Raw genomic sequence first — 23839 nt, 5'->3', positions numbered from 1 at the left:
AACAATTATTTTACAGCAAAACGATCTTAGCTTTTTTTTACACGAACTCCTGCACACGTGCTTGTATAGAATGTTTTTGAGCCTGTCCTGCAACATGTTACACATAATGATGAATTAACAGTTAAAATTTAACTGCTAGGCTGTCACCCTCCTTTCATAAACTGCCCCTTGGTAGTTTAATAGAATCTAGTAGTACTTTGATCTGCATTAATCTTTCAAGGTTATCCTAACCACTTTAAGGGAAGCTAGAGGTAGGAATTACGGGCTTTGGAAGCAACCATTTTTCTCTGGGCTGTGCCAATTGACACTATTTGGGCAATTTTTGAGGGCTGAGTGTAAATGAGAAATTGTGAGGTCACAAGTGCCTTCTAGGTTAAAACAGGTTATCACATTTTGCATGTTTTGATGAGCCTGTAGAAAGGGTTCTGATAGAAGAACTTGCCTTTATATTAGAGATTGTCAATGTGCTTCCACATTCACTCGGGCGGCTTGTTTAAAAAAGCTGGGCTCCTCTTCAAAAATGTTCCCGGGGTGGGGCGGGGGGGGTGCAAGCACTGCTGGCTGAGAACTCCACCATGTAAAAGCTTATCCCGGTTCGCAGTCACAGCCCCATCCTCACTCCTGTAAATAGGCAGCATGGCGGCAGCGTTTACAATGAATAACAGCTAAGACCTGGGTCTCTAAACCACCTCGAAAGTGGGAACTAGTTTACTTTCGCCAAAGCTTAAATTTGAAAAGGTGTATTTAAATGGTGATTTGGGGAAAGCCTGAGTATTTTGATGGGATTTGCAAAAAATTGAGAAGCAAGGCTGACTCAGTACCGCAGGATAGTGAAAAAGTAGACGGGAACGACCTTTATGGGTGCTGAAGACCTAACAATTAGGCAGGGCTTAATGGCGAAAAACGGCAGGAGGTCTGCATCGGCCTTAGCAACAGGGCCCGGCCCTCGGCGGCAGGAGCGCGTACACGGTGACGCGCTTCCGCGGGTGTGGCCGGCCGCGCTTCTGGTCACTTCCGTCGCGCCTGCGCAGTTGGCTCCCGGGCTCATGGTTGTGGCGGTTTCCCGGATCGACCAGTTAATGGGAGCCTGGGCTGTTTAACTGCCGCCGGCGATGCGTTCTGGTGCAGCGGTCAGGGCCTGCCAGAAAGTCTGCAGGTGCCTGTTGTCTGGGTTTGGAGGTCGAGTAGATGGGGGGCAGCCTGAGCCGTTATTGGAAGGGAGTTGTTCCTTCGGAGTGCCCGTGAGATCACACGCGGAGCTGCCCCGGGGGAGCGAGCCGACCGGAGCCCCCGAGTCCGGTGAGGGGAGCGAGGAGCTGGTAGACATCTGTCAGAGAAGGCATTTCTTCAGTGGTAGCAAGGGGCAGCTTAGCCGACATTCTCTTCTGAGCGGGTGCCACCCCGGCTTTGGCCCCTTGGGCATAGAGTTGCGCAAGAACCTGGCAGCAGAATGGTGGTCCTCAGTGGTGGTGTTCAGGGAGCAGGTCTTCCCGGTAGATGCCCTCCATCATAAGTCTGGCCCTACGCTGCCTGGGGACAGTGCCTTCAGGTTAGTTTCCGCAGAAACTCTACGCGAAATCTTGCAAGATAAAGACCTGAGTAAGGAACAGCTAATAGCATTTCTTGAAAACTTATTAAAAACTTCTGGGAAACTACGGGAGAACCTTCTTCACGGTATGCATCACGATTTCATGCTTCAAAATAGATGGGGGTGGAAAGGCAGACTTGCTAGATTTCGCGGATTGCAACTGGTCCTTTATTCACGTGGAAAGGAAATTATCTGGTTCTCATCTTTTTGAAGTAATTGGGTATATTGATGATGTTTCTACCAAGGAGAAAACTGGTCTATGGAATAGTTACTCTTCCTTAAAGAATCTGGCTTGAAGGACCAGGTGACGCTCTCAATTTCCTGCGGCAACCCTACAGTTCAATTGAGCAGCCCTAGGATTGGGAGTAAATTGAATCATTTGTTCGTCGTTACCAAGATGTTGGTAAATACTCCCACAGTTACTCTTTAATTTTACACATAATAGGCTAATCAAGAGCTCGGTCTTCTAGAGCAAAAAGAAAATCCCCCCTCTCCCAAATTTCCCTACTGAAAACCTATCTACACTCTGTTGTTTGAAGAGCCCTTTAAGTGATTTTTGTTTTTAAAGATTTTATTTATTTGACAGAGAGAAAGACAGCCAGAGGGAACACAAGCAGGGGGAGTGGGAGAAGGGGAGGCAGGCTTCCCGCGGAGCAGGGAGCCTGATGCGGGGCTCGATCCTAGAACCCTGGGATCGTGACCTGAGCAGAAGGCAGACGCTTAACGACTGAGCCACCCAGGTGCCCCCCCTTTAAGTGATTTTTGAGTCGACTAAAAAAAATAGAACTAATCAAGCTTTATAACATTCTTGAGTGAATACACAGAAATTTGTGGGGCACCATTTGCCTTTAAAGTTTATTTTTGTAATCTCACACTCAAGGTGGGGCTCGAACTCACAACCCTGAGATCAAGCGTCACCTGGCTCTTCTGAGCCAGCCAGCGCCTCCATCATTTGCCTTTAAAGTCAAATAGAACACAATCGCAGAGATTCTGAAGAAACAAAAATTCAAGTTCTTTACAGGACAGACTTGCCACAGCATCTCCGCAAAATGCTATCCGTACTATTTTAATTAAGTGGCACTACAGAGTAATTTAACCAATGTCCATGGTTCTCTGAAAATTAGTACCCACATTATAGCTTTTTAAAATTTTCCTTAATAATTAAAGCAAACTAAAGCAAACTGGTGAATATTTGTGACAGTTTTGATTTGTACTACTTTAATTATTCCATGATGTCTTTATTTGGGGCAAGTTAAATCACTACTTATTACCATGTCCAAAACAAATCAATCTTTTCATCCCTATTAGAGAATGAAACTTAGGGGCACCTGGGTGGCTCAGTCAGTTAAGCATCTGCCTTCGGCTCAGGTTGTGATCCCAGGGTCCTGGGATTGAGCGCCGTGTTGGGCTCTGTATTCAGTGAGGAGTCTGCTTCTCCTGCCTCTAAACCCCCCTCCCCCCCGCTCATGCATACTCTCTCTCTCTCTCTGAGATAAATAAATAAATCTTAAAAAAAAAAAAGAATGAAACTTAGCTCACTTAGATTTCCATTCATCAAAACCTCCATTGATATACCAGACATTTTTCCTTTATTTCCTTTATTTGCAGAATCCTTTAGTTGACTAGTATTTTTAGCTTAGAATTACCCAGTTTACCACTTCTTTCTATTCCTAAGGTCCTTGCTCTCTTTATTTCATGTCTGAACTACTTTGGTAGCCTCTACTTACGAACAGTTTTAAAAAATCTTTAGCCATTATATTTCCAGATATTGTTATTGTCCCTTTCTATTCTGTCCTTCTGTGACAGATTACCTGTTAGACCTTTCCCCCATCTTGTCATCAACTTTCTTGAACACAATCACATTTTATAAAGTCCACATCCAATAACTCAGATATATCTATTTTTCTCTGGGCCTTTGGTCAATTGGACTTTTCTCCTGATATTCTGTGTAATTTGTGTATAAACTCTAGACATAATTTGAGCTTCTGGGTGTTGTTTTCTTCCTGGGAGGATTTACTTTTGCTTTTGGCAGGCAGCTAGAGTGGGAGCATATCTTTTTTTTTATTTAAGATTTTATTTATTTGAGAGAGCGAAAGAGCACAAGCAGGGGTGAGGAGCAGAGGGAGAGGGAGAAGTAGGCTCCCCACTGAGCAGGGAGCCTGTTCAGGGCTTGATCCCAGGACCCAGAGATCATGACCTGAGCTGAAGTCAAGACACTTAACTGACTGAGCCGCCCAGGTGCTTCAGAGAGTGGGAGCGTATCTTCTTAATACAATCTGGGATTAAGTTTATTGGAGGCTGGTCTTCAGGGTTTTCATCTCTACTCCTACAGTGTAGCCCTTTGAGTGTCCCTAGTGAAAGGCTGGAGTGTTTACCAGGGCCCCTCCTCCTTGAGAAGCCAGGAACTACAGTTTTTGTACTCCCCAGTCCCTTAAGATGTCAGGAAGCTTCTCAGCTCTGCTACTTGAGATTTAGAAAAGCAACCCTAAATGTTGGGTTCACCTCTCTGCTCCTCCCTTTTTCCATATTTTGGACCCTCAAGTCCTTACTGCCTTGATAGCTCAGTCTTTAAGCAGATTTTTTTTTAAAGTTTCTTGACCAGCTTTTCTTATCTTGCTGATCTACCAGAAATGGAAATCTCAAGTAGCTTAAACACAATGCTGTCATTTAATGGGACATAATCTAAGTGCATAAAGAACTACAACGAAATCTTGAGCTTAGATTTATTCCAAATAGAAATGTTGGAATTATAATTCTGAAGCTATTTCATATATGTTATAAAGCAAATATATGGATAGATAAATATTATTAGGAACCAAAATTTTCACTGTGAGAAAAATGAGATACAAATATAAAAGACAAGGATAAACTTTGCAATGTTAAATTTGAATCAGCAATATCAGTATGACCTCATAATTTTAAAAAACATTATTCTTAACTTTCTTCATTGAAAGGGCCTAGAAGTAATGACACTCAATAGCAGTGAACACACCTAGTACCCAGATTTTGATTTCTAAAATGAACCAGTGCTTGAAGAAATGGCTTATCCCAGGTCTGGGGCAGGGAAAGTACAAGGTGAGTTTGGGACATTTTATGGTGCTAGGAAGCAAAGAATTACTTGAAGACTGGTGAGGTCATGTCAAAAGGACAGATGGTGGCTTGAACTAGACTCCCACTGGCTAAATTTGAGACAAACTGAATATTAAGTATTGATGGTAATAGATCATAACACATTAAAATTAAAAATTTATAGTGTTAATCAGAAAAGTAAATAGTTGAGGTTGCTGGTAGGGGAAGGAGGTGGAGAAAGTTTACTTTTTTTACAGAAGCTATGAAATAAATGTAGAAGGAAAGACAGAAAAATCACCATTTTGTGATTTTTGTAATCCCCAGTATAATAATTGATTCAGGCAGGATCATCAATGGATTCTAAAATGTTGGGTGGAAGATTGTTGAGCAGGATATTGTTGGGGAATGGATATTCACTGCCTAACCAGGTAATCAAATTCAGTTTCATTAATATGGTATAATTTGATATTATTTTCCTCCTGTTAGAATGCAAGAAGACACATGCATCAACTGTGTAGTATTTATTTCTGCTAAAAATGACTTACCCGAGTTAATGAAACAATCAGCCAAATCTCGAGTATGACTGGTCTGGACTCAAACCAAAAGTCAATATCATTAAAAGTTAGATAAGAGGGAGGAATCAGGGGAAATGTTCCAGATTAAAAGAGACCTAATCAAAATGCAGAGCAGGAGCCTTAATTAGGGAAAGAGAGAACAACAATAAATGACATTTTGAGTGACAATTGGAGAAAATAGAGTATCGACCATATTTTATATAAAATTACGGTATTATTAATCTTATAATGGTATAAAGAATAATTTTAGGAGACACGTGCTGAAATGTTTTGGGGTGAACAAGGAGAAAAGGTGGCAGAATGTTGACAATTGGTGAATCTAGCTGAAGAGTGTACAGGTATTTATTGTACTATCAACTTTCTTATAGATTTGAAACTCAAGTTAAAAAGTGGGGAAGCTAAGTAGTAATCAGTTAAGATCTGCCTGAATAGTTCCGTGCTACTTGTACTGCTGTGTTAGCATTATTATATTAATTTGTTTATAAATTGACCTTTAGGACTTGGGTTTATAGAATAGATTTATACAGTGACAGATTTATCTTTTGACAGGTGCTTTGGAGCACTATGTTAATTGCCTGGATCTGGTAAACAAGAGACTGCCTTATGGCCTTGCTCAGATTGGAGTGTGTTTTCATCCTGTTTCTGATACTAAGCAGACATCTGATGGTGTTAAAAGGTACCAAAAAATGGCAAATAACTTGGCCTTGTATTTAATCAAGAACCAGTCACTTTCACTTCAGGATAGATTATATAATCTTCACGTAAGTAACTATCTGATATTTCTGCTATCCAAAGAATCGGTGAGAAGACTGAGGCTTCACTGGTTTGGTTTACTTCAGCAAGAACTGCAGGCCAGTGGCTTGATTTCTGGTTACGTCATCGACTCCTGTGGTGGAGAAAGGTATACCCTTAATTTACTCATTAATAGGTGAAGTGTCTTAGTGTGTCAGAGATAATACTTCTCTACAATAAATGAAATTTTATTGATGTGGGGCTGTTATGTTTGTAAGAGACAGCTCTAATAAATCAGTAAGTACAAATAAAAGCCTCTTTGTAATGATTTTCATTGTTCCATATAAAAAGTTACTTTGTTAAAAAATATCTGTTGATGTCTCTCTTGCTCAGAAGCTTTTGTCGATAAGGCTTTGCATTCGAGCTAGAGTTCAGATGCCTTACTTGGCATTCCTGGCTGGGATAGAGTTTGACCTTTGCACACCCTTAAAGCGTCAGCCTTTGCTCCCTGCCTCTGTCCATGAACTCTCCGTATTTGTCAAGATGATTCTGTGATTTATCATCAAGTTTTAGTACATGCTGAAGAGGAAAGAGTAGGTATTTGTGGTTCATCATTGTCTTGCTTTTCTCCAATTCTTAAAAATCCCCAAACACCCACTCAATTAAGTGGAATAATTACAAATAATCACACTCTTCACAGAGGATAAGAACGGTGAGTATACACTTTCTTCTCTATCCCTCTTAGTTTATGGTCACCTTCCCTTCTTATTAACTGGCCAAAAAAAGCTAGATCACTCCAGCAGTTTTTCTCTGTAGTTCTTTCAGGCTAAAAACAGTATTTTTAGCAATACATTTGCTCATATTTAATTGAACTTCATAGTTTTTATATGGGACCTGACCAGTTTCATTCAGTTGCCACATAAAAGTCTCGGGCAACTTTACTTTTTAACATTTAGTTTCATAAATTAATAAAACAAACTTTCTTGGGGCACCTGGGTGGCTCAGTCGTTAAGCGTCTGCCTTCGGCTCAGGTTGTGATCCCAGGATCCTGGGATCGAGCCCTGCATCGGGCTCCCGACTCTGCGGGAAGCCTGCTTCTCCCTCTCCCACTCCCCCTGCTTGTGTTCCTGCTCTCACTGTGTCTCTCTCTGTCAAATAAATAAATCTTTAAAAACTAACTTTCTTTTCCAGTTTGCTGTGAGTCCATCTAACTTCAGCAGCAGCGATTGTCAGGATGAAGAGGGACGAAAAGGAAACCACCTTTATTACAATTTCCCATGGGGAAAGGAGCTAATAGAGACCCTGTGGAATCTAGGAGACCGTGAACTTTTACACATGTGTCCTGGAAATGAGTCTCAATTACACGTATGTTTTACCTTGAGCTCCTATCCATCCTTTACGCATATTCTCTAACTGATCATTTCTGAAACCATTTGAGAACAGGTTGCAGACTTGAGGCCCCATGACCTCTTAATGCTGCAGTATGTATTTCTGAAGTGCAAGGACAGTCACCTGTGTAACCACAACATGGCCATCAAGATCAGGAATGTGCCAGTCATCCATTAGGACCATCCAATCCATGTAATCCTTCAGATATAAGTGATTATCCTAATAATGCCCTTTATTGGTCCATTATCCAATTTAGGATTTCATGTAGTTGTCATGTCTCTTTAGTCTCCTTCACAGGAATAGTTCATTTTATCTTGTCTTTCATGACCTTGACATTTTTTTTTTAAGATTTTTTTTTTTAAGTAATCTCTACACCCAGTGTGAGGCTTGAACTCACAACCTGGAGATCAAGAGTCACCTGCTCTACAGACTGAGCCAGCCAGGCAGCCCATGACTCTGACATTTTTGAAGGATGCAGGCCTTTGTAGTTACTTTGTAGAATGTCCCTCCGTTGGAGTTTCTGACATGTTTCCTCATGATTTATGTATTTTTGCTTAGAAAACCATAGAAATGATGCTGCCATCATATCACGAGGCATATGATACCATATTTGTTACTGGTGATGTTAACTTTTATCTCTTGGTTAAGATAGTGCTAAATAACCTGTTTCTGACCACGTTTTGACTGAACGAGTTGCAGCATACATTGGTGATTCTTGTGCAAATCAGTGATTACTATGAGGGTAGCCAAATGGTATCTTTTTTTTATTTTATTATTTCATTATTTCTTTTAGATTTATTTATCAACAGTATACTGTGGGGTTGAGCTTTTCCCTCCTCTCTTTCTTTTTATGGGCTTACAGATTCCTGTTTTTCTCAAGGAGTTACCATCTGTCACTAGCATTCTTTGATGCTAAAATTGTCCTAGACTTGGCCAGTGTCCTTTTGACATATCCCGATCACTCTCTGAGCACTTCCTATTTTTTGTAGCAACTAATTGTTCTGGGATCATCTTGTTTCTTGGTCTAGCTGTGGAGTCAGCCATTTCTTCAGGGAAACTTAGTTCTTATTAGAGGAAAATGTATTTAAAATTTGAGATTCTGCTACTGGGTGTACTCCTTGCAACTGGGTATCATTGCTTCTGGGCCCTTTATGTGGACACAGCTAGTAAATATTTTGAGGCAATTACGTACATTTATGTTTACACACTTATCTCTATTTGTGTCTATATTTATCTATTATTAAAAACTAGGAGTTCATACCAGTTCTTCAGGTTCTAGTCTAATGTCACAGGATTTATTCTAGCTTTACCTCTTTCCACATTTGTAATTCTCTTCTCTGACAGTGAGAAACGTGGTTTCCAGTATCTTTAGTGTATTGATTTTTCATTTCTTGTATATAACCAAACTCCCTGCCGTTATTACGCAAAGATCAGCCCTGACACACCCCTTGTCCCACCGCACCAGGTTCTCTAGATGAGCTTCTGAACCCAGGGGAAGGAAAAAGGAAGAAAGACGTTAGAGAACGTGACCGTGGACATGCTGCTTCCCCCTCCCTTTAATAGCCCCCCTCACTAGGTGCTCTGACTAGAACATAGAGAAGGAGGAAAGTTAGAAAGCCTGGCCTTCAACCTCAGTGTCCCCTTTTTCACTAGTCACACTGGCCAAAACTTTGGCCCTGGGTCAACCCCAGTTGGATGCACTAGCCAGCTGACCAAACTCAGGACTGGCCAAAGGAAAAAGGTGCTTCATTTACTTCCTAAAATAAACAGAGTTTTCAAAAATTTAAACAGGTGATAGAATTTTTTTAGAGAAGGAATTTTGCCTTTGCATCCCACAGGGCACTTTGTAAATAGCTGTAATATTTTTCAGGGTGCCCAGTGGGTGCAAAGTTTTAGAAGCCATGTGGATGGATAGAATTGTGGCTGAGCCCTATGCTGACCCTCTCTTGAGTGGTTCCAGATTTGAATGTTTAGATTTTCTGACTGGCCGCAGCTGGAGTTTTATGTGCTATTTGGTGACAATACAGTCTTCTCAGTGAGAAAAGGTATTTGGAACTTGAAAATAATTAAAACATAGTAGTTCTCATCTTATTAGAGAAAGTAGATTAATCTTAAATACAAATAAGATAACTAATAAAAAATTAAAAAGGTTATGGGGCACCTGGGTGGCTCAGTTGGTTAAGCAACTGCCTTTGGCTCAGGTCATGATCCTGGAGTCCCGGGATCAAGTCCCACATCAGGGGGCTCCCTGCTCGATGGGGAGTCTGCTTCTCCCTCTGACCCTCTTCCCTCTCGTGCTCTCTATCTCTCATTCTGTCTCTCTCAAATAAATAAATAAAATCTTTAAAAAAAATTTAAAAAGGTTATTTATGAATATTTTCCCATAACCTCAACACCACCACATTTTATTTTGCGATATTCAGCTCTCATATGAAACTTAACTTGGTTATCATAGTCATTATAGTTAAATAGTCATTATCATACTTAAAAACCAATCAATCTTGTGACTAGGAATTTAATTTTAAGTTCATTAATTTTTTTAGTAATCTACACTGAACTCATGACGCCAAGATCAAGAGTGGTCTTCTTGGTCTTCTGACTGAGCCAACCAGGCACCCCAATCTTATGACTAGGAATTTAAAGACAATCTCTTTGTCATGGCTGTTAGTCTCTTATTTAGTTCATTATTGTGGTAACTTTCACTGTCTCAATGAAAAACTTTATTTTGCAGAGTTTTACTCTCCATTAAATTGTTGCTCTTCCATTTTCACAGTTCTCAAAATTGTTCATCATTAGTTGACATAAAGTGTTATAAAATAATAAATAGAATTCCTGCCATTTAATATGCTTTTTTGAAAGGCTTCTTAGGCTATTTTGTATTTGTTTTTAGTAAATTTTACAGTTAACATCTAAATATATTCTTGGAGGGATTTTTAGAGTGGTAAAGCAGATCAGTAAAGTCTGAAGAACAGAGTTAGGATAGAAATTCATTCTGGATGGTATGAGAAATCAGGTATTTTAGCTAAGAAGAGTTGCCATTGGATATCTCTACATCCTTGGATATGAAATTTTCAAAGAATTAGAAAACAATAGGCGCACCAGCCTGGCTCAGTCTATAGAGCATGTGTGTGACTCGATTGATCTCTGGGTTGTGAGTTCAAAGCCCCACACTGGGCACAGAGATTACTTAAAAATAAAATCTTAAAAAAAAAAAAACAACATTAAAGTCTTCTTAATATTTAAATATGATTTAGTCTTTTTTTATATTCAAATGGCACCACAGTAGCTTGCAGCGCCTGAGTTATATTAAGTATCAGTTCTATAAATGTATAAAAGACATCAACTAATAAAGTTAGAATAGAATCCCAGATTTCAGGAAGTGTACTGCCTTTTTTAAAAATTTAAAATCAATTAATTAACATACAGCGTATTATTAGTTTCAAAGGTAGAATTCAGTGATTCATCAGTTGCATATAACACCAGTGCTCATTACATCAAGTGCCCTCCTTAATACCCATCACCCAGTTACCCCATCCCTGCACCCACCTTCCCTCCAGCAACCCTCAGTTTGTTTCCTGTAGTTAAGAGTCTCTCATGGTTTGTCTCCCTCTCTGATTTCAGCTTATTTTAAAAGTATTGCCTTTTGAGGACAAATTTACATTAATCTTTACAGTACCATATGCCATTAAAATGGGTTTAAAATGCCAATACAGGGGTGCCTGGGTGGCTCAGTTGTTCAGCGTCTGCCTTCGGCTCAGGTCATGATCTCAGGGTCCTGGGATCAAGTCCCACGTCAGGCTCTCTGTTCAGTGGGGAGCCTGCTTCTCCCTCTCCCTCTGCCCCCCACGCATGCTCACATACTTTCTTTCTCTCTGTCTCAAATATTTTTTAAAAAGGGGTGCCTGCATGGTTCAGTCGTTAAGCATCTGCCTTCAGCTCAGGTTATGAACCCAGGGTCCTGGGATTGAGCCCCGCATCGGGCTCCCTGCTCCGTGGGAAGCCTGCTTCTCCCTCTCCCACTCCCCCTGCTTGTGTTACCTCTCTTGCTGTCTCTCTCTCTGTCAAATAAATAAATAAAATCTTTAATAAAAAAAGCCAATACATATGTGTTAATGAAGACTGTGCTTGATCATGGATAATTAATAGAAGGTGAGGATTGACAAATTGTTTTTTTAAGTATTAGAGAATTACATGAATGTTCAGATGACTGTGATGATAGTAAAAAAAGAATGAAGGTAGAACTGTTTATATGCAAAACCTTTTAAATTTTTAGGATTGACATTGAAAAAATTTGAGGTGATTATCAGTTTAAAAGAAAGGCAATAATAAGTCTGTTTATCAATCCCTGATTTATATCATGCATTACAGTATATTTTATATTCTTAATTATAGCCTTAAAGTAAATACCCCAAACCGGGTTTTTAAAAGAGGTTTGCTTAATATAAAAACCTTTCATTTCCAGAGATTATACTCCAAACCCCTATCCCTAACCATACCAGTTTTTTTCTCTAAGGGCCCTGCTGAACTTTATTATAATATTATCCTCTTTATTATAATGCTCACCTAGGGACCATTGGAAAAATAGTGATGCTGAGGTCCCACTCCCATCCAGGTAGTTCAGAATCTCTGGGAGTGGGGCCCAAGCATAAAACCTTTACGTTTTAAAATTCAAGACAGTTCTAATACGTAGCCAGTTGAGACTCACTGATCTGAACCCTGATCTCCCTGAGAGCGGGGAATAGGTCATAACCATTTTTGTGGGCCCAGTGCATAGCACAGGGTTTGCCCAGAGTGGATGCTTTGTAGAATGAATTTGTAAGTTTGTGTTCTGATTCTATAAGTCTATAGTTTTAAGAGAGAGCTCTGCTAACAGATTCTGTATTTTTGTTCTACTTTTCTTTGAAGGGCCGAGATGGACGAAAAAATGTGGTTCCACATGTTTTATCTGTTAATGGAAATCTGGACCGAGGTGTGCTGGCTTACCTCTACGATTCTTTCCAGCTCACAGAGAACTCGTTTACAAGGAAGAAGAATCTTCATAGAAAGGTGCTTTTGATATTTCAGAGATAAACTTGGGAAACTAAAAATATATGTTTTTCCATCATATGTTAGTGGGCTTGGTTTTTTAACACAAACTGTGAGTAATAAATTTCTTTCCATGCAGGTTATTTTACATTTTTCATTTTTTAGAATCTGGCCACAGAAGTAATAAGCAGGTTCTCACAGAATAGAACAAGGCATTCCTATTGGGTAATCTCAGAGGCATTTCTCTTTGATCCTGGCAGACAGGTAGAGAGTAATCTCTGATTCTTAGCCCCTGAGCCTTTCCCTCGGTGGCTTACATTTATTTGTATCACAGAGTGTTAAGCAGGACTATGTCAGACTAGCAAAACTTGTGAGATTGACCTCTCTGCTTCTAGTCTGACCCCAAGTGGCTATTCACTAGATCACAGGAGCTATCTTTGGGCCTGGGTCAAGGACATGTTTATGGGCTCACAATCAAGAGAGAAGAGGGACTGAAGCTATAGGAAAGAAAATAAATGCTTAAAGGAGTGAGATTTTGGAAGAAACATTAAGGGTCAAAACAGGATCAAGAACACTAGTGGAGGGATTGGTCTTGAAAAGGAGTTACTTGAAAAAGCACAGAGGAGAAAAATGATGGTATAGATATAAATAGGCTACCAGGGCTGGTTTAGCCTTTGAAGGAAGTTTTCCTCATATCCTCTATTTTCTTAGGGAATTAGAAAGCAGGATTATTAGCTTAAAATGTGGAGGAGTAGAGGTTTAAGTGGCAAGAATTTAGAGTATTCATATTCCCCTTGAATGTGAAAGGGAGCTGCCCCAAATCAAAAGTTTCAACATGTTGAGTCCTCAACTGGGTTTGGAAACCATGAATTTGTAGTACCACTTTGCATAGCTGAATGATTTATTTATTATGCAGTGTTCATTTAGCCTGATATGCCCATAAAGAAAGTCGCATTATAGAATTGTTCTAGGGCTTGGAATTTATAGGATATATAGCAAACGAGGGATCCTTTCTATCTCTCATACCCCACATCCAAATCATCAGCAAAAACCATTTGACTCTGTCTTCAAAATATATCCTGAATCTGACCATTTCTTACCACTTGGCCTCTTTCCACTCTGCTCTAAGCCACTACCATCCCCTCCCACTAGCACTGAGTGGCCCTTTTAAAAGGTACATGTTACTTTGCCCCGCTGCCCAGAACACTCCACTAAGCTCCTTGTTTCCTTCAGAGGAAAAGGCAAAGCCCCTAAAGTGTTTTACAAAACCCTTCCCTTTTGACCTCCTCCACCCCCCACCTTACTCATTCTGTTCCAATAGCACAGACCCCTTTGCTGTTTCTAGAAAATGTCAGTCGTGCTTCCAGCTCAGAACTTCGTCATTTGTTCTCCCCTTTGCCTGAAATGGTCTCCCTCCAGGATCCAGAACCACCTTTTAAGTGTTCGGTCAAATGTCACCTCAGAGAGACCTCTTACCACCTTATTTAAAATTGCAAACAGTCCTCTCCAACCCACCCCTCTCCAGCACTTCCTATCTCCTCCCCCGCTTTTTTAAAGCACTTAACCACCTTCAGATATATTATTTACTTGTCTATTATCTCTTTATCCCCACCATGAGGGGCAAGGAGTTTTGTCCCTAGTACCTAGAACTGTTTCTGGCACCAAGGAGCCATTCAAATGTTTGTTGAGTGGATGGATGAATAAGAAGAGTGGTAGGTTTTGGCAAGAGAAAGTTCAATTGATGAGTCCCATGGCTGGGGCTGGGTAGGGAGGGCAGTGATACCCAGAATTTGGATTGAGGGAAAATGGAGTTGTCAGAAAACGGGAGAGTATCAAGTGAAATTACCTCTGCAGAATATCTAGTGGAGAAATCAATGAGCAGCTAGATAATAGCCAGCTGAATACATCATTACATGATTGATGATCTCAGCTAGCTTCCATTTTCACACAAAATTTTTATGGTTTAAGAAGTTCCATGTTTGATGATGCTTGTGTTACACTTAAACAAGATGTGCTATCCTTTCCCCCCCCCCATCTCTTTCAATTGCTTTAGGTACTTAAACTTCACCCTTGTTTAGCCCCTGTTAAGGTTGCTTTGGATGTGGGAAGAGGCCCAACGGTGGAATTAAGACAGGTGGGTTAAATGAGTTTTACTATCATGATTTTAATTATAACCATTACTTCAAATAAATGAGTAACTTTACTGTTTAAATTTTTGATTCATTTGCTTTTTTAAAAATTTAATTAAATAGCTGTGGATAAATACTGTGGTTTATTATAGATAACTTGAAGCATAGTATATAAAAGAAGCTGCATACAGCTCAGTGATTTTGCTGTTAAAGTCATACTTACTCATAGTTGCCTTTTTCAAATGAGTATGCATAGTTTTGTTAATCCAAGTATTCATACAGATGTCTAGTGAATTATTTCTTGCTCACTTAACATTTTTAACCTGATACTTATTGGTATAAGCACAGGTTCTAGATCTATACCTTATTTTGGTTCTTCTAATCTATCTGGTCTAATTAAACACTCTTGAGAAGCCACGAGGGTGGTTTTAGTTTCTTTCCAGACACCTGTTCAGCCGTCATGCTGGGTCCTGGGTGACTCATACCCACCCAGCACCTGAGTGAGGACACTAGCAAGATTCACCCAGCTTTCTTAGGCTCCTGTGGAGAGGTGTGGGAAGGTGGGGATAGTGCACTCAGGGGAAGGGAAGGTAGTGGTTTAATTTCCACTTTTCCCCCTGGGGTTGTGGCAGCCTCCCCAAGACCCTTGTAGTAGAAGGTCCTTGGGGTTTTGTTTTGTTTTGTTTTGCTTGAAGGACAAAAAAGTCTGCTCCCTAAATTTTTGTCATTGCAATTGCAGGTCTTGTTTTGTTTTGGTTTTGTTTACATATAAGAACATAGTAGTATTTTGTCCCTTGTGTGTTTTTAATTTACCAGAAGGGAGTATGTTGTATATCTCATTCTGTTTTTAACTTTTTTTCCCTCAGTGGTAGCACAGAACTTTCTGGGCTATGCAAGGGGTTTTGCTGGTTATATACATGGAGATGGAATTTCTGGATAAAATGGACACATATCCTTAATTTCACTATTGTCAGTGAGATTGTCTCCAGATTGGCTGCACCTGTTTGTATTCTCATGGTGTGAGGGTTCTCATTTCCTTAGGCCAGAGCTACTTCTCTTCTACCTCCCAACAGGAAGAGCAGATGTTTTTGTTGTCAACCACTAACTTTTTAAAATAAAATCCACAATGATGTTTATTTTTCTCTGTTAACTTCTTAGACTTATTAATATTTATATTCTCACCTATCCCCAAAATATCAAGTACCTTCACACTCATTGGTCTTTCCCTGGGAACTTGTTAGAAATGCACATTGTTGGTCCTCACCCCAGAGCTGCTGAATCAGAAACTCTGGTAATGAGGCAGAGCAACCTGTGTTTGACGAGCCCTCCAGGGGATTCCAGTTTGAGAAAGTTGGAGAAGTCTGAGAAACAGTGCTGTAGCTCAGGCATGCCCTCCCCCACCCACCACGGCCGCCCTCCCCTGCTGGGCCATTTGGTGTTGTCTGGAGACATTTTTGGTTGTCACAAGTGGGAAAGGGAGTGCTATAGGCATCTCAGGGAGGCCACGGATGCTGCTAAATATCCTAACGTCAGCAGTGTGGAAGGGGAGAAATCCTGCTCTAGAGTTTTAGCTCCCAATTGTTAAGGGTTAAAATTTTTGCTTTGGGAGCGCCTGGGTGGCTCAGTCGTAGTCGTTAAGCATCTGCCTTCGGCTCAGGTCGTGGTCCCAGGGTCCTGGGATCGAGCCCCATGTCGGGCTCCCTGCTCTGCGGGAAGCCTGCTTCCTCTCCCACTTCCCCTGCTTGTGTTCCCTCTCTCGCTGTCTCTCTCTCTGTCAAACAAATAAAATCTTGAAAAAAATAAAAATAAAATTTTTGTTTTGTTTTGCCTCACCATTGCTTGTGAAGAAAACAGTAAAATTTATTATGTAATATTACTCATTATTCTGTATTTCCAGTCAGGCTTTGTGTCCAGCATTCCCACTTAAAACCAATCATTCTCTTCTTGAAACGTTTTTTTTTAGTTGGCTTCAGGAACACCACTCTCCTCATTTTCTTCATACTTGTCTGGCTACTCCTTTGTTTCCTTTACTGGCTCTTTCTTCTCTTCCTGAGGTGGTGGTGTAACCCTGGGGCTCAGTTGCCAGCTCTCAGATGAGCTCACAGTTAGCACGGCCCTTTGCACTTATGCTTTTTTCTGACAGAATCTGTTTCGGTTTTGTTCCTGTTTTGAAGGGTAATGATGATGATAAAAATGCTTGTATCTGTTATAAAATTTTCTCTTAGGGAAGATTTGCACTTAGTATTTAGCTTTGCAGTGCTTAATTTCATTTTCAGAGGAAGTATGCAATTAGTAAGTATACAGTGTATGAATTGTAAACAATATGATCACATAACTATAAGAATTTATGCCTCGTGTTAAGGACTGGAAAAAGTGATTTGTGGTTTCACAAAAACAGGGTAGTCATTCTAGCTACTTTTACTTCGTTATATTTGAACTGTTTGTATTTTTTTCCTCAGGTCTGTCAAGGGTTATTTAATGAATTACTAGAAAATGGAATTTCTGTGTGGCCTGGTTATATGGAAACTGTGCAGTCCTCATTTGAACAACTTTATTCAAAGTAAGATTGTCTTGTCACTAAAATATGTATGTCTGTTCAGTTTTTTATCATATGTGTCTTTACGAGTAATAGAAATCTCTTCTAAATATCCTTCTAAATAAATGTAAATATATATATATAATTAAAAATATTCCTAACTTTCCCATTTATACCCCATACCCCTAGTTAATTGCTACAGCAGGGAACAATATTCACTGGTATATTTGAGCACATATTATGTGCAAGTTCAACACTTAATGTCATGTAGTATGTGCACCTGAGTTTATCATTTTATCAGGGATGCAGTTATGTGTAGATGCATTTATTGAATCAGGATTGAGGGAACACGAATGGAGTGCCTTTTCCTTGTTGGTGCTGTGGTTCATTCTGAGGCTGAGTGGAAGATAATTCCATCCCAAAGGACAGAGAACTAGTTTCAGTGATCAGCACCTCTATTCACCCAGTTGCTCCAGACTGATACCTGGATTTATCATCCTTAACTCCTTCCTCTTCCTTACTCTCCACCACCCCCAGTTCATCACTAAATGTTGTCAGCCTGCTTCCTAAATAGTATCAGATCCATCTCTTTCCATCCTCACTGCACTACCCACATTAAAGTCACCGGTGTCTTTTGGCTGGGTTCTTTTTTTTTTTTTTTAAGATTATTTATTGATTTATTTGAGAGATAGAGCACAAGTGGGGGGGGGTGCAGAGGGAGCGAGAAGCAGGCTTCCCGCTGAGCAGGGAGCCTGATGTGGGGCTCGATCCCAGGACCCCGAGATCATGACCTGAGCCAAAGGCAGAGACGCTTAACCGACTGAGCCACCCAGGTGCTCCTTCTGGCTGGATTCTTGTAGTAATCTCCTGATTGATCTTCTGTCTCCAGTCTTAGCCCCTGCTATTTCATTAACTTCCATTTTTAAGGTAATCCATTCTTCCCTCCTTTGCATTTGTTACCTTCGTAGCTTTTTGTGTTGAATATCTATCTTTTGGGTGAAAAGTTGGGAAACTTTATGTTTTTCTCTTCAGTTCTCTAGTAACTTGTTAAAATCACCTTTCAGATGATGTCAGAGGAAAAATAAGTTTCTATAGTAAAGCAGTTAATGGTTTCATATAAAAGTGGTGGTGCTTGAACTCTCCAGTCCCTGAGTTCTAAAGTCTTATCCTTTGAGTCATTTAAGGATAATTGAGTGAACATTATCAAGTTAGAGTGGTCTTTTGAATGGTAAAGTCTTTATTATCCCAGAATATTTTTAATGAAATATTTATTAAGCGTACATACTATGGTTTTTTAAGAGGATTTTTTAAAAAGATTTTATTTATTTGGGGAGGGGGTTGTGTGCACACGCATACGCAAATAGGGGAAGGGAGAGGGAGACAATCTCAAGCAGACTTCACACTGAGTGCGGAGCCCACTGCTGGTTCGATCACACGACCCTGAGATCATGACCCAAGTCAAAACCAAGAGTCAGTTGCTCAACTGACTGAGCCACCTAGGTGCCCCCACAGTTAACTATGTTTTATGCACTTTGATAACAGCAGTAAACAAGACAGAAAAATTTCTTGTTCTTATGAAGCTTATATTCTAGTAGGACAAAGTAGACAATAAACAAGTAAACAGATAAATAATTTCTGATGGAGTCCTATAAAGAAAACAGACAATGAGAATCATGTGTCTTGGGTAAACAGAAAGAAGGCCAGTGTGGATATATTCAGTTATTGCTGAACTAGAAATGATAAGTTACCATTCTAAGTTATATATTAGGTAAGCATGATTTTGGTATAATTTGTTGTATACAAGATCTTTATCAGAGTAGTATTATAAGAGATTTAGTCTAAAGTAATGTTTCTTGGATTGTATAAAGCATCAAAAGGCTGAGATTATTCTGAGGTTCATCCATAATTTCACCCCAAATGATGTATTGAGGACCAGTGTTTATTTCTTAGATTTTATTTTCTTTTATGATTTTTCATCTATTACAATAAGTCAGAGAAACTTTCTGAGAAATTTACTTTGAATATGGTTCAGAAACTTTAAAAAAAGTGTTTTTTTGGTCCAACTCTCAAGCCCTGCTTTTGAGTTTTATGACTCTGGAAAGTGGCTGGATTCTAAAGTAATTAAAGCTGGTAATATGGTGAATTTACAATTTGTATTTGTGCTCATATATTTTGTTTAACTACTTTTTTCCTTAGATACGATGAAATGAGTATCCTGTTCACAGTTTTGATTACTGAAGCTACTTTGGAGAATGGGTTAATACATCTGAGAAGTAGAGACACCACAATGAAGGAAATGATGCATATATCCAAAGTAAAAGACTTTTTAATCAAGTATATATCATCAGCTAAGAATGTATAGATTTTAATATTTGTGTAATAAATATTCTCCTTTCCTAATTTGATTGTCTTATATTAACAGATTTGTTTTTAGCCCCTTTACTTTTATGATGTGGACATTTTTGTTGCTTTTTTAATTCAGTTTTTATTACTTATATTTCTTAATGGATTACATTCTATCAGAAATATGTTCAGCTACAAGAAACAAAAATCCCACTATATTGGATTAAGCAAATTGTAGTTTGTTTTTCTCGTAACAAGAAGTCTAGGAGGGTAGACTGTCCAGAGCTAGTATAATTGTTTCCTCTATAGTTAGTGACCCAGGCTCTTGATACCTTTCTGTTCTACCATCTTGGGTATGTTGGCTTTTATTTTTATACTTGCTGCTTTGTGGTCACAGGGTGGCTGCTGTATGTCTAGCCTTCTTGTCCACATTCTAGTCAGGAAGAAAGTAAAAGACAAGAGCTAACCAGCCAAAACTCTTCCCTTTTTAACTGGGAAAGTAAAAACTTTCCCAGACATCCCAATCAAAGGACTTGTTTACATTTCATTGGTCAGAACTGGGTCACCTGGGCATCCCTAGGCCAGTCACTGCCCAAGGGAATGAGAATATCATGATTTATTTGGATCAAACACAACTTCTGCCTTAGGGCTTTGGTGGTGTCTTATCCTCTTTGAAATGGGTTTTATTATCAGGGAAGAAGGAGTCTTTATAGAATCTGCCACATGTGTACTGTCAAATATTGAAGATTAACCTAAAACTAAACTTTAAAAAATTAGAACACTTACTGATTTTTGAAAAGCAAGATAAAATAAATGTTAGATGGTATAATCTAATATTACGGTGTATTTTGTGTCTGGTTCTAATAGGTATATTTAAAAGAAATCTTTGAACTTTTATGTGCTGGTTATGTTTGTGTTAATTATACTATCATTACTCACCTGACAAAAATTCCAAACATAAGAAGAATAGTATAATTAACCCCAAGTGCTATCACCCAGCACCAGTAACCATCAATCTGTGAACATCTTGCCTCATCCACCCAACAACCATCCTTCCATATCAGTTGGAAGCAGATTGCAGCTCTCCCTTCATTTGTGAGTATTTTAGTTAAGTGTCTTTTGTTAACCATTATCACACCTAAAAAAAAATGAACATTACATGGTATTAAGGAATTGTTGACAATTTTCTTGGATGTGTGATAATGGTATTATGACTTTTTTTAAAAATGTCCTTATCTGAAAGAGACACATACTTAAATATTTTTGAGTGAAATTATATGATATCTGAGACTTGCCTTAAGATTCTCCAGTTTAAAAAAGGTGGTGTATTATAGATAAAAAATAATAATATCTCTCAGTTGTTGAAGCTGGGTGATGAGAACATGAGGGTTCATTGTATTGCCTTTTTATTTTTGTGCATGTTTGAGAATTTTCATAATAAAAAGTTTTTAAAAACCATTTCTTTAATATCAGATATCTACTCAGTTTTCAGTTGTCTTATAATTTCATAAAATTGAAGTTGATTGTTAGGTCTTTTAGTCTCTGTTTTTTTTTAAGAAATTGGGCTGCCTATTATGGGGTTTGTTACTCTTTGGATTTTGCTTATTGCATCCCCATGATGGTTTAACCAGTTCCTGTCTATATATAATTTCCTAAGGATTTGGAAGTTGAATCCAAAGGCTTAATCAGTTTCAAGTTTAATTTTGGGGGACAAGATTTTTCCTAGGTTGTTGTGTTCTATCAGGAGGCAGTACTGTCTGGTAGCTTCTCTTTTGGGGATGCTAACAATCATTGATCAAAACGGTAATATTCTGATTCTCTTTCTTCCTCATTCATTAGCTAGAATACTTCTGTAAAAACATCTCATCTATTAATTGCTTAGAGGTGTGAGAGAGGTAGGATAAATGCAGATTTGTTTCCTTTAAAGTTGTTCTCTTTGATGTTCAAATTGTCCTATCTTTGGCCAGTGGGAGCCTCTTCAAGTTGGCCTGGAGTCATTTTGACACAACTTCTGTAGTCTTTAATAGCTTGTATATTTCAGAGTTTCTGTAAGAAGTCCTGTTTCCTTTTAATGGGAAATGGTATTTGGAAGCTGTATCTGAGTACTGGGGATACTCATTGTTAGAAGGTGGTCTTTGTTTCTAGGCTTTTTCAGTGTTCAGTACTAGCAGATATGTAAGTGTGTGTGTGTGTTTCACCCTGAATTTAAAAAGTCATGAATTCATACCAGTACTTTATATTCAAATTCAGCACTGCAGTGTGGCGGGGGGTGGGGCAGGGTTGTTAATCAGCTTTGTTGGGATAAAATTTATATTCAATAAACTTATTTTAAATGTACAAATTACGAATTTTGACAAATGTGTAACCACCACCACAATGACAATATAGAACATTTCCATCACCCCAAAAATGTCCCCTCAAGCTTTTTAGGACTGCAGGGCTTTTACTTAATCTCTTTTATCATACATCTGTATCTCTTCCATTCCAAAATCCCAGTTCTCAAGAATACTGAGGGGCTGGGGCACCTGGGTGGCTCAGTCCATTAAGCTTCTGCCTTTGGCTCAGGTCATGATCTCAGGGTCCGGGGACCAAGCCTTGCATCAGACTCCCTGCTCAGTGGGGAGTCTGCATCTTCCTCTCCCACTTCCCCTGCTCATGCTCTCGCTCGCTCGCTCGCTCTCTCTCTCTCTGGTAAATAAAATCTTAAAAAAAAAAAATACTGAGGGTGATAATTAGAAAGCCATGGCCTACAACTGCTCATTTGCTTGATTTCACCTTAATTGTGGCAATCTCAGAATTACCATACCAATATGACCACCATATGTCAACTTAAAAGTTTAAATTTCAGGGGCGCCTGGGTGGCTCAGTCAGTTAAGCAGCCCACTCTTGACTTCAGCTCAGGTCATGATCTCAGGGTCATGAGATTTATATATTTATAAATATATAAAATCTTTTCTAAAAAAAGTTTAAATTTCATTTTTATAATTTAATGATAAGAGTGTTCTTTTAAAAAAAAATTTATTTTAGAGAGAGAAAGAGCACAAGAGGCAGAGGGAGAGGGAGAAAGAATCCCAAGCGGACTCAGCACTGAGCACAGAGCCTACTGCTGGCCTCGATCTCACAACCCTGAGATCATGACCTGAGCTGAAGCCAAGAGTTGGAGGCTTAACAGACTGAGCTACCCAGGCACCCTGCTGTGAGAGTATTCTTGAAGGCATTTGTTTGCTCTGTTATACCACGTCTTCCTGTAAGGAAGCATGGGAGAAATTTCTCTCAGTTGTGCTTCTCCTGGCCTGTTATTATATGTGTTATATATTTGTTCATTTTGTTCATTCAAAAAAGGCTTTTTTGAGCACCTAAGTCCTGGGGACTGTAGGTACTGGGGATATAGTGGTGAACAAGATAGACCTTTCTGGGGGTAGAGAGGTGGGAACAGATACTAAGCAGGTATGCTCATGGACAATTTCAGGTAATTTCGGATAGTGATAGTGTTGTAGGTAATAGAACAGGATGATGTGCTAGATCATGGGTGTAGTTGTGTGCTTTGCCTAGGTGGTCAGGGACGCTCAGAGGATGTGACCTTCAAACTGAGGCTGAATGATACAAAGGAGCCAGGTATGTGAGGATCTGGGGCAGAGCATCCTGGACAGAGGGACTAGGAAGTGCCAAGGCCCTTAGGAGGGAGAAGGTAGTGACCAAGGAGCAGAAAGCAGGCCAGGGGGGCTGAAGGAGGTGAGCGGAGGGGAGATGAGTAGAAGATGAGGTCGGACAGGTGGTCAGGACCCACATCACTTAGAGCCATGGTGGCCCCAGCAAGTCTTCCGGAAGCCACTGGGGCAGGAGGGGATGGTTTAAGTAGACAAGGGACATACTGTTATTTTGAAAAGATTACTGTGGGAATGGGATGCAGAAGAGTAGGAGGGAAGCAGGGAGACCCGTTAAGGAGCTCTGACAGGTGATGGCGGTCAGGAGAAGACAGGGAGCAGTACCCTTCTTAGACCTGGCAAGAGGAGCCCCTGCACTGGGCCCTTTCTCGAGCATCCTGCTCTGGCCCTTCTCCATCTGCCTCCTTCCCCACAGGATGTTTGAGGGGCCAAGAAGGCATGCTTGGAGATCACTGTAGTCCTTAGGTGTCTAATTTTTCTAACCTGTAAATCAGTTACAGCCTCTGGTACAGTGTATTGTGGAAGAGTTGAGGGCACAGTCCGTGTCCCTCAAAGGTGGAAAGAAGAAAGGAAAAAACATTGAGCTTCAGGCATCACAGAACTGTCGATCATTCCTCCGGTTAGGTCTCCTTTACATCCTTCCTGAGAAGCATCACTGAGAGAAGGCAGTCTCCTCCGGTTGTAATCCACCAGCCCTGGGAGCAGAAGGGGCAGACGGTCCTCCCCGCAAGGCTTTTGTGCTGCCTGGTATTACCCTGCAGGTACCACCTTTTCCCATTTTTCTATTG

At 39.8% G+C, this 23839-nt stretch overlaps 1 protein-coding gene across 8 annotated transcripts in view; it reads left to right on the top strand.

Moving 5' to 3' along the window:
- Positions 1–1029: 1029 nt before the first annotated feature.
- POLG2 (DNA polymerase gamma 2, accessory subunit) overlaps positions 1030–23839 on the top strand; it is a 44950-nt gene continuing 22140 nt past the window's right edge. For 2 of the 8 annotated variants that reach the window (XM_027624815.2, XM_027624816.2), the window contains exons 1-9: positions 1030–1674; positions 5782–5908; positions 6028–6133; positions 7156–7329; positions 12259–12399; positions 14432–14512; positions 16967–17067; positions 19240–19357; positions 23676–23812. In XM_027624815.2, coding sequence (XP_027480616.1) covers positions 1113–1674; positions 5782–5908; positions 6028–6133; positions 7156–7329; positions 12259–12399; positions 14432–14512; positions 16967–17067; positions 19240–19357; positions 23676–23812 — 1547 coding nt within the window. In that variant the 5' untranslated portion in view covers positions 1030–1112. Of the gene's footprint in view, positions 1675–5781; positions 5909–6027; positions 6134–7155; positions 7330–12258; positions 12400–14431; positions 14513–16966; positions 17068–19239; positions 22022–22413; positions 22435–23675; positions 23813–23839 lie in introns of those variants that run through there. The other 6 variants (XR_003525157.2, XR_003525158.2, XM_027624821.2 and 3 more) reach the window with 6 other exon arrangements.

This window comes from Zalophus californianus, chromosome 16 (assembly GCF_009762305.2).
Source record: "Zalophus californianus isolate mZalCal1 chromosome 16, mZalCal1.pri.v2, whole genome shotgun sequence".
NCBI lineage: Eukaryota > Metazoa > Chordata > Mammalia > Carnivora > Otariidae > Zalophus > Zalophus californianus.
Note: the sequence above shows the minus strand (reverse complement) of the source record. Positions and strands in the feature narration are given on the sequence as shown.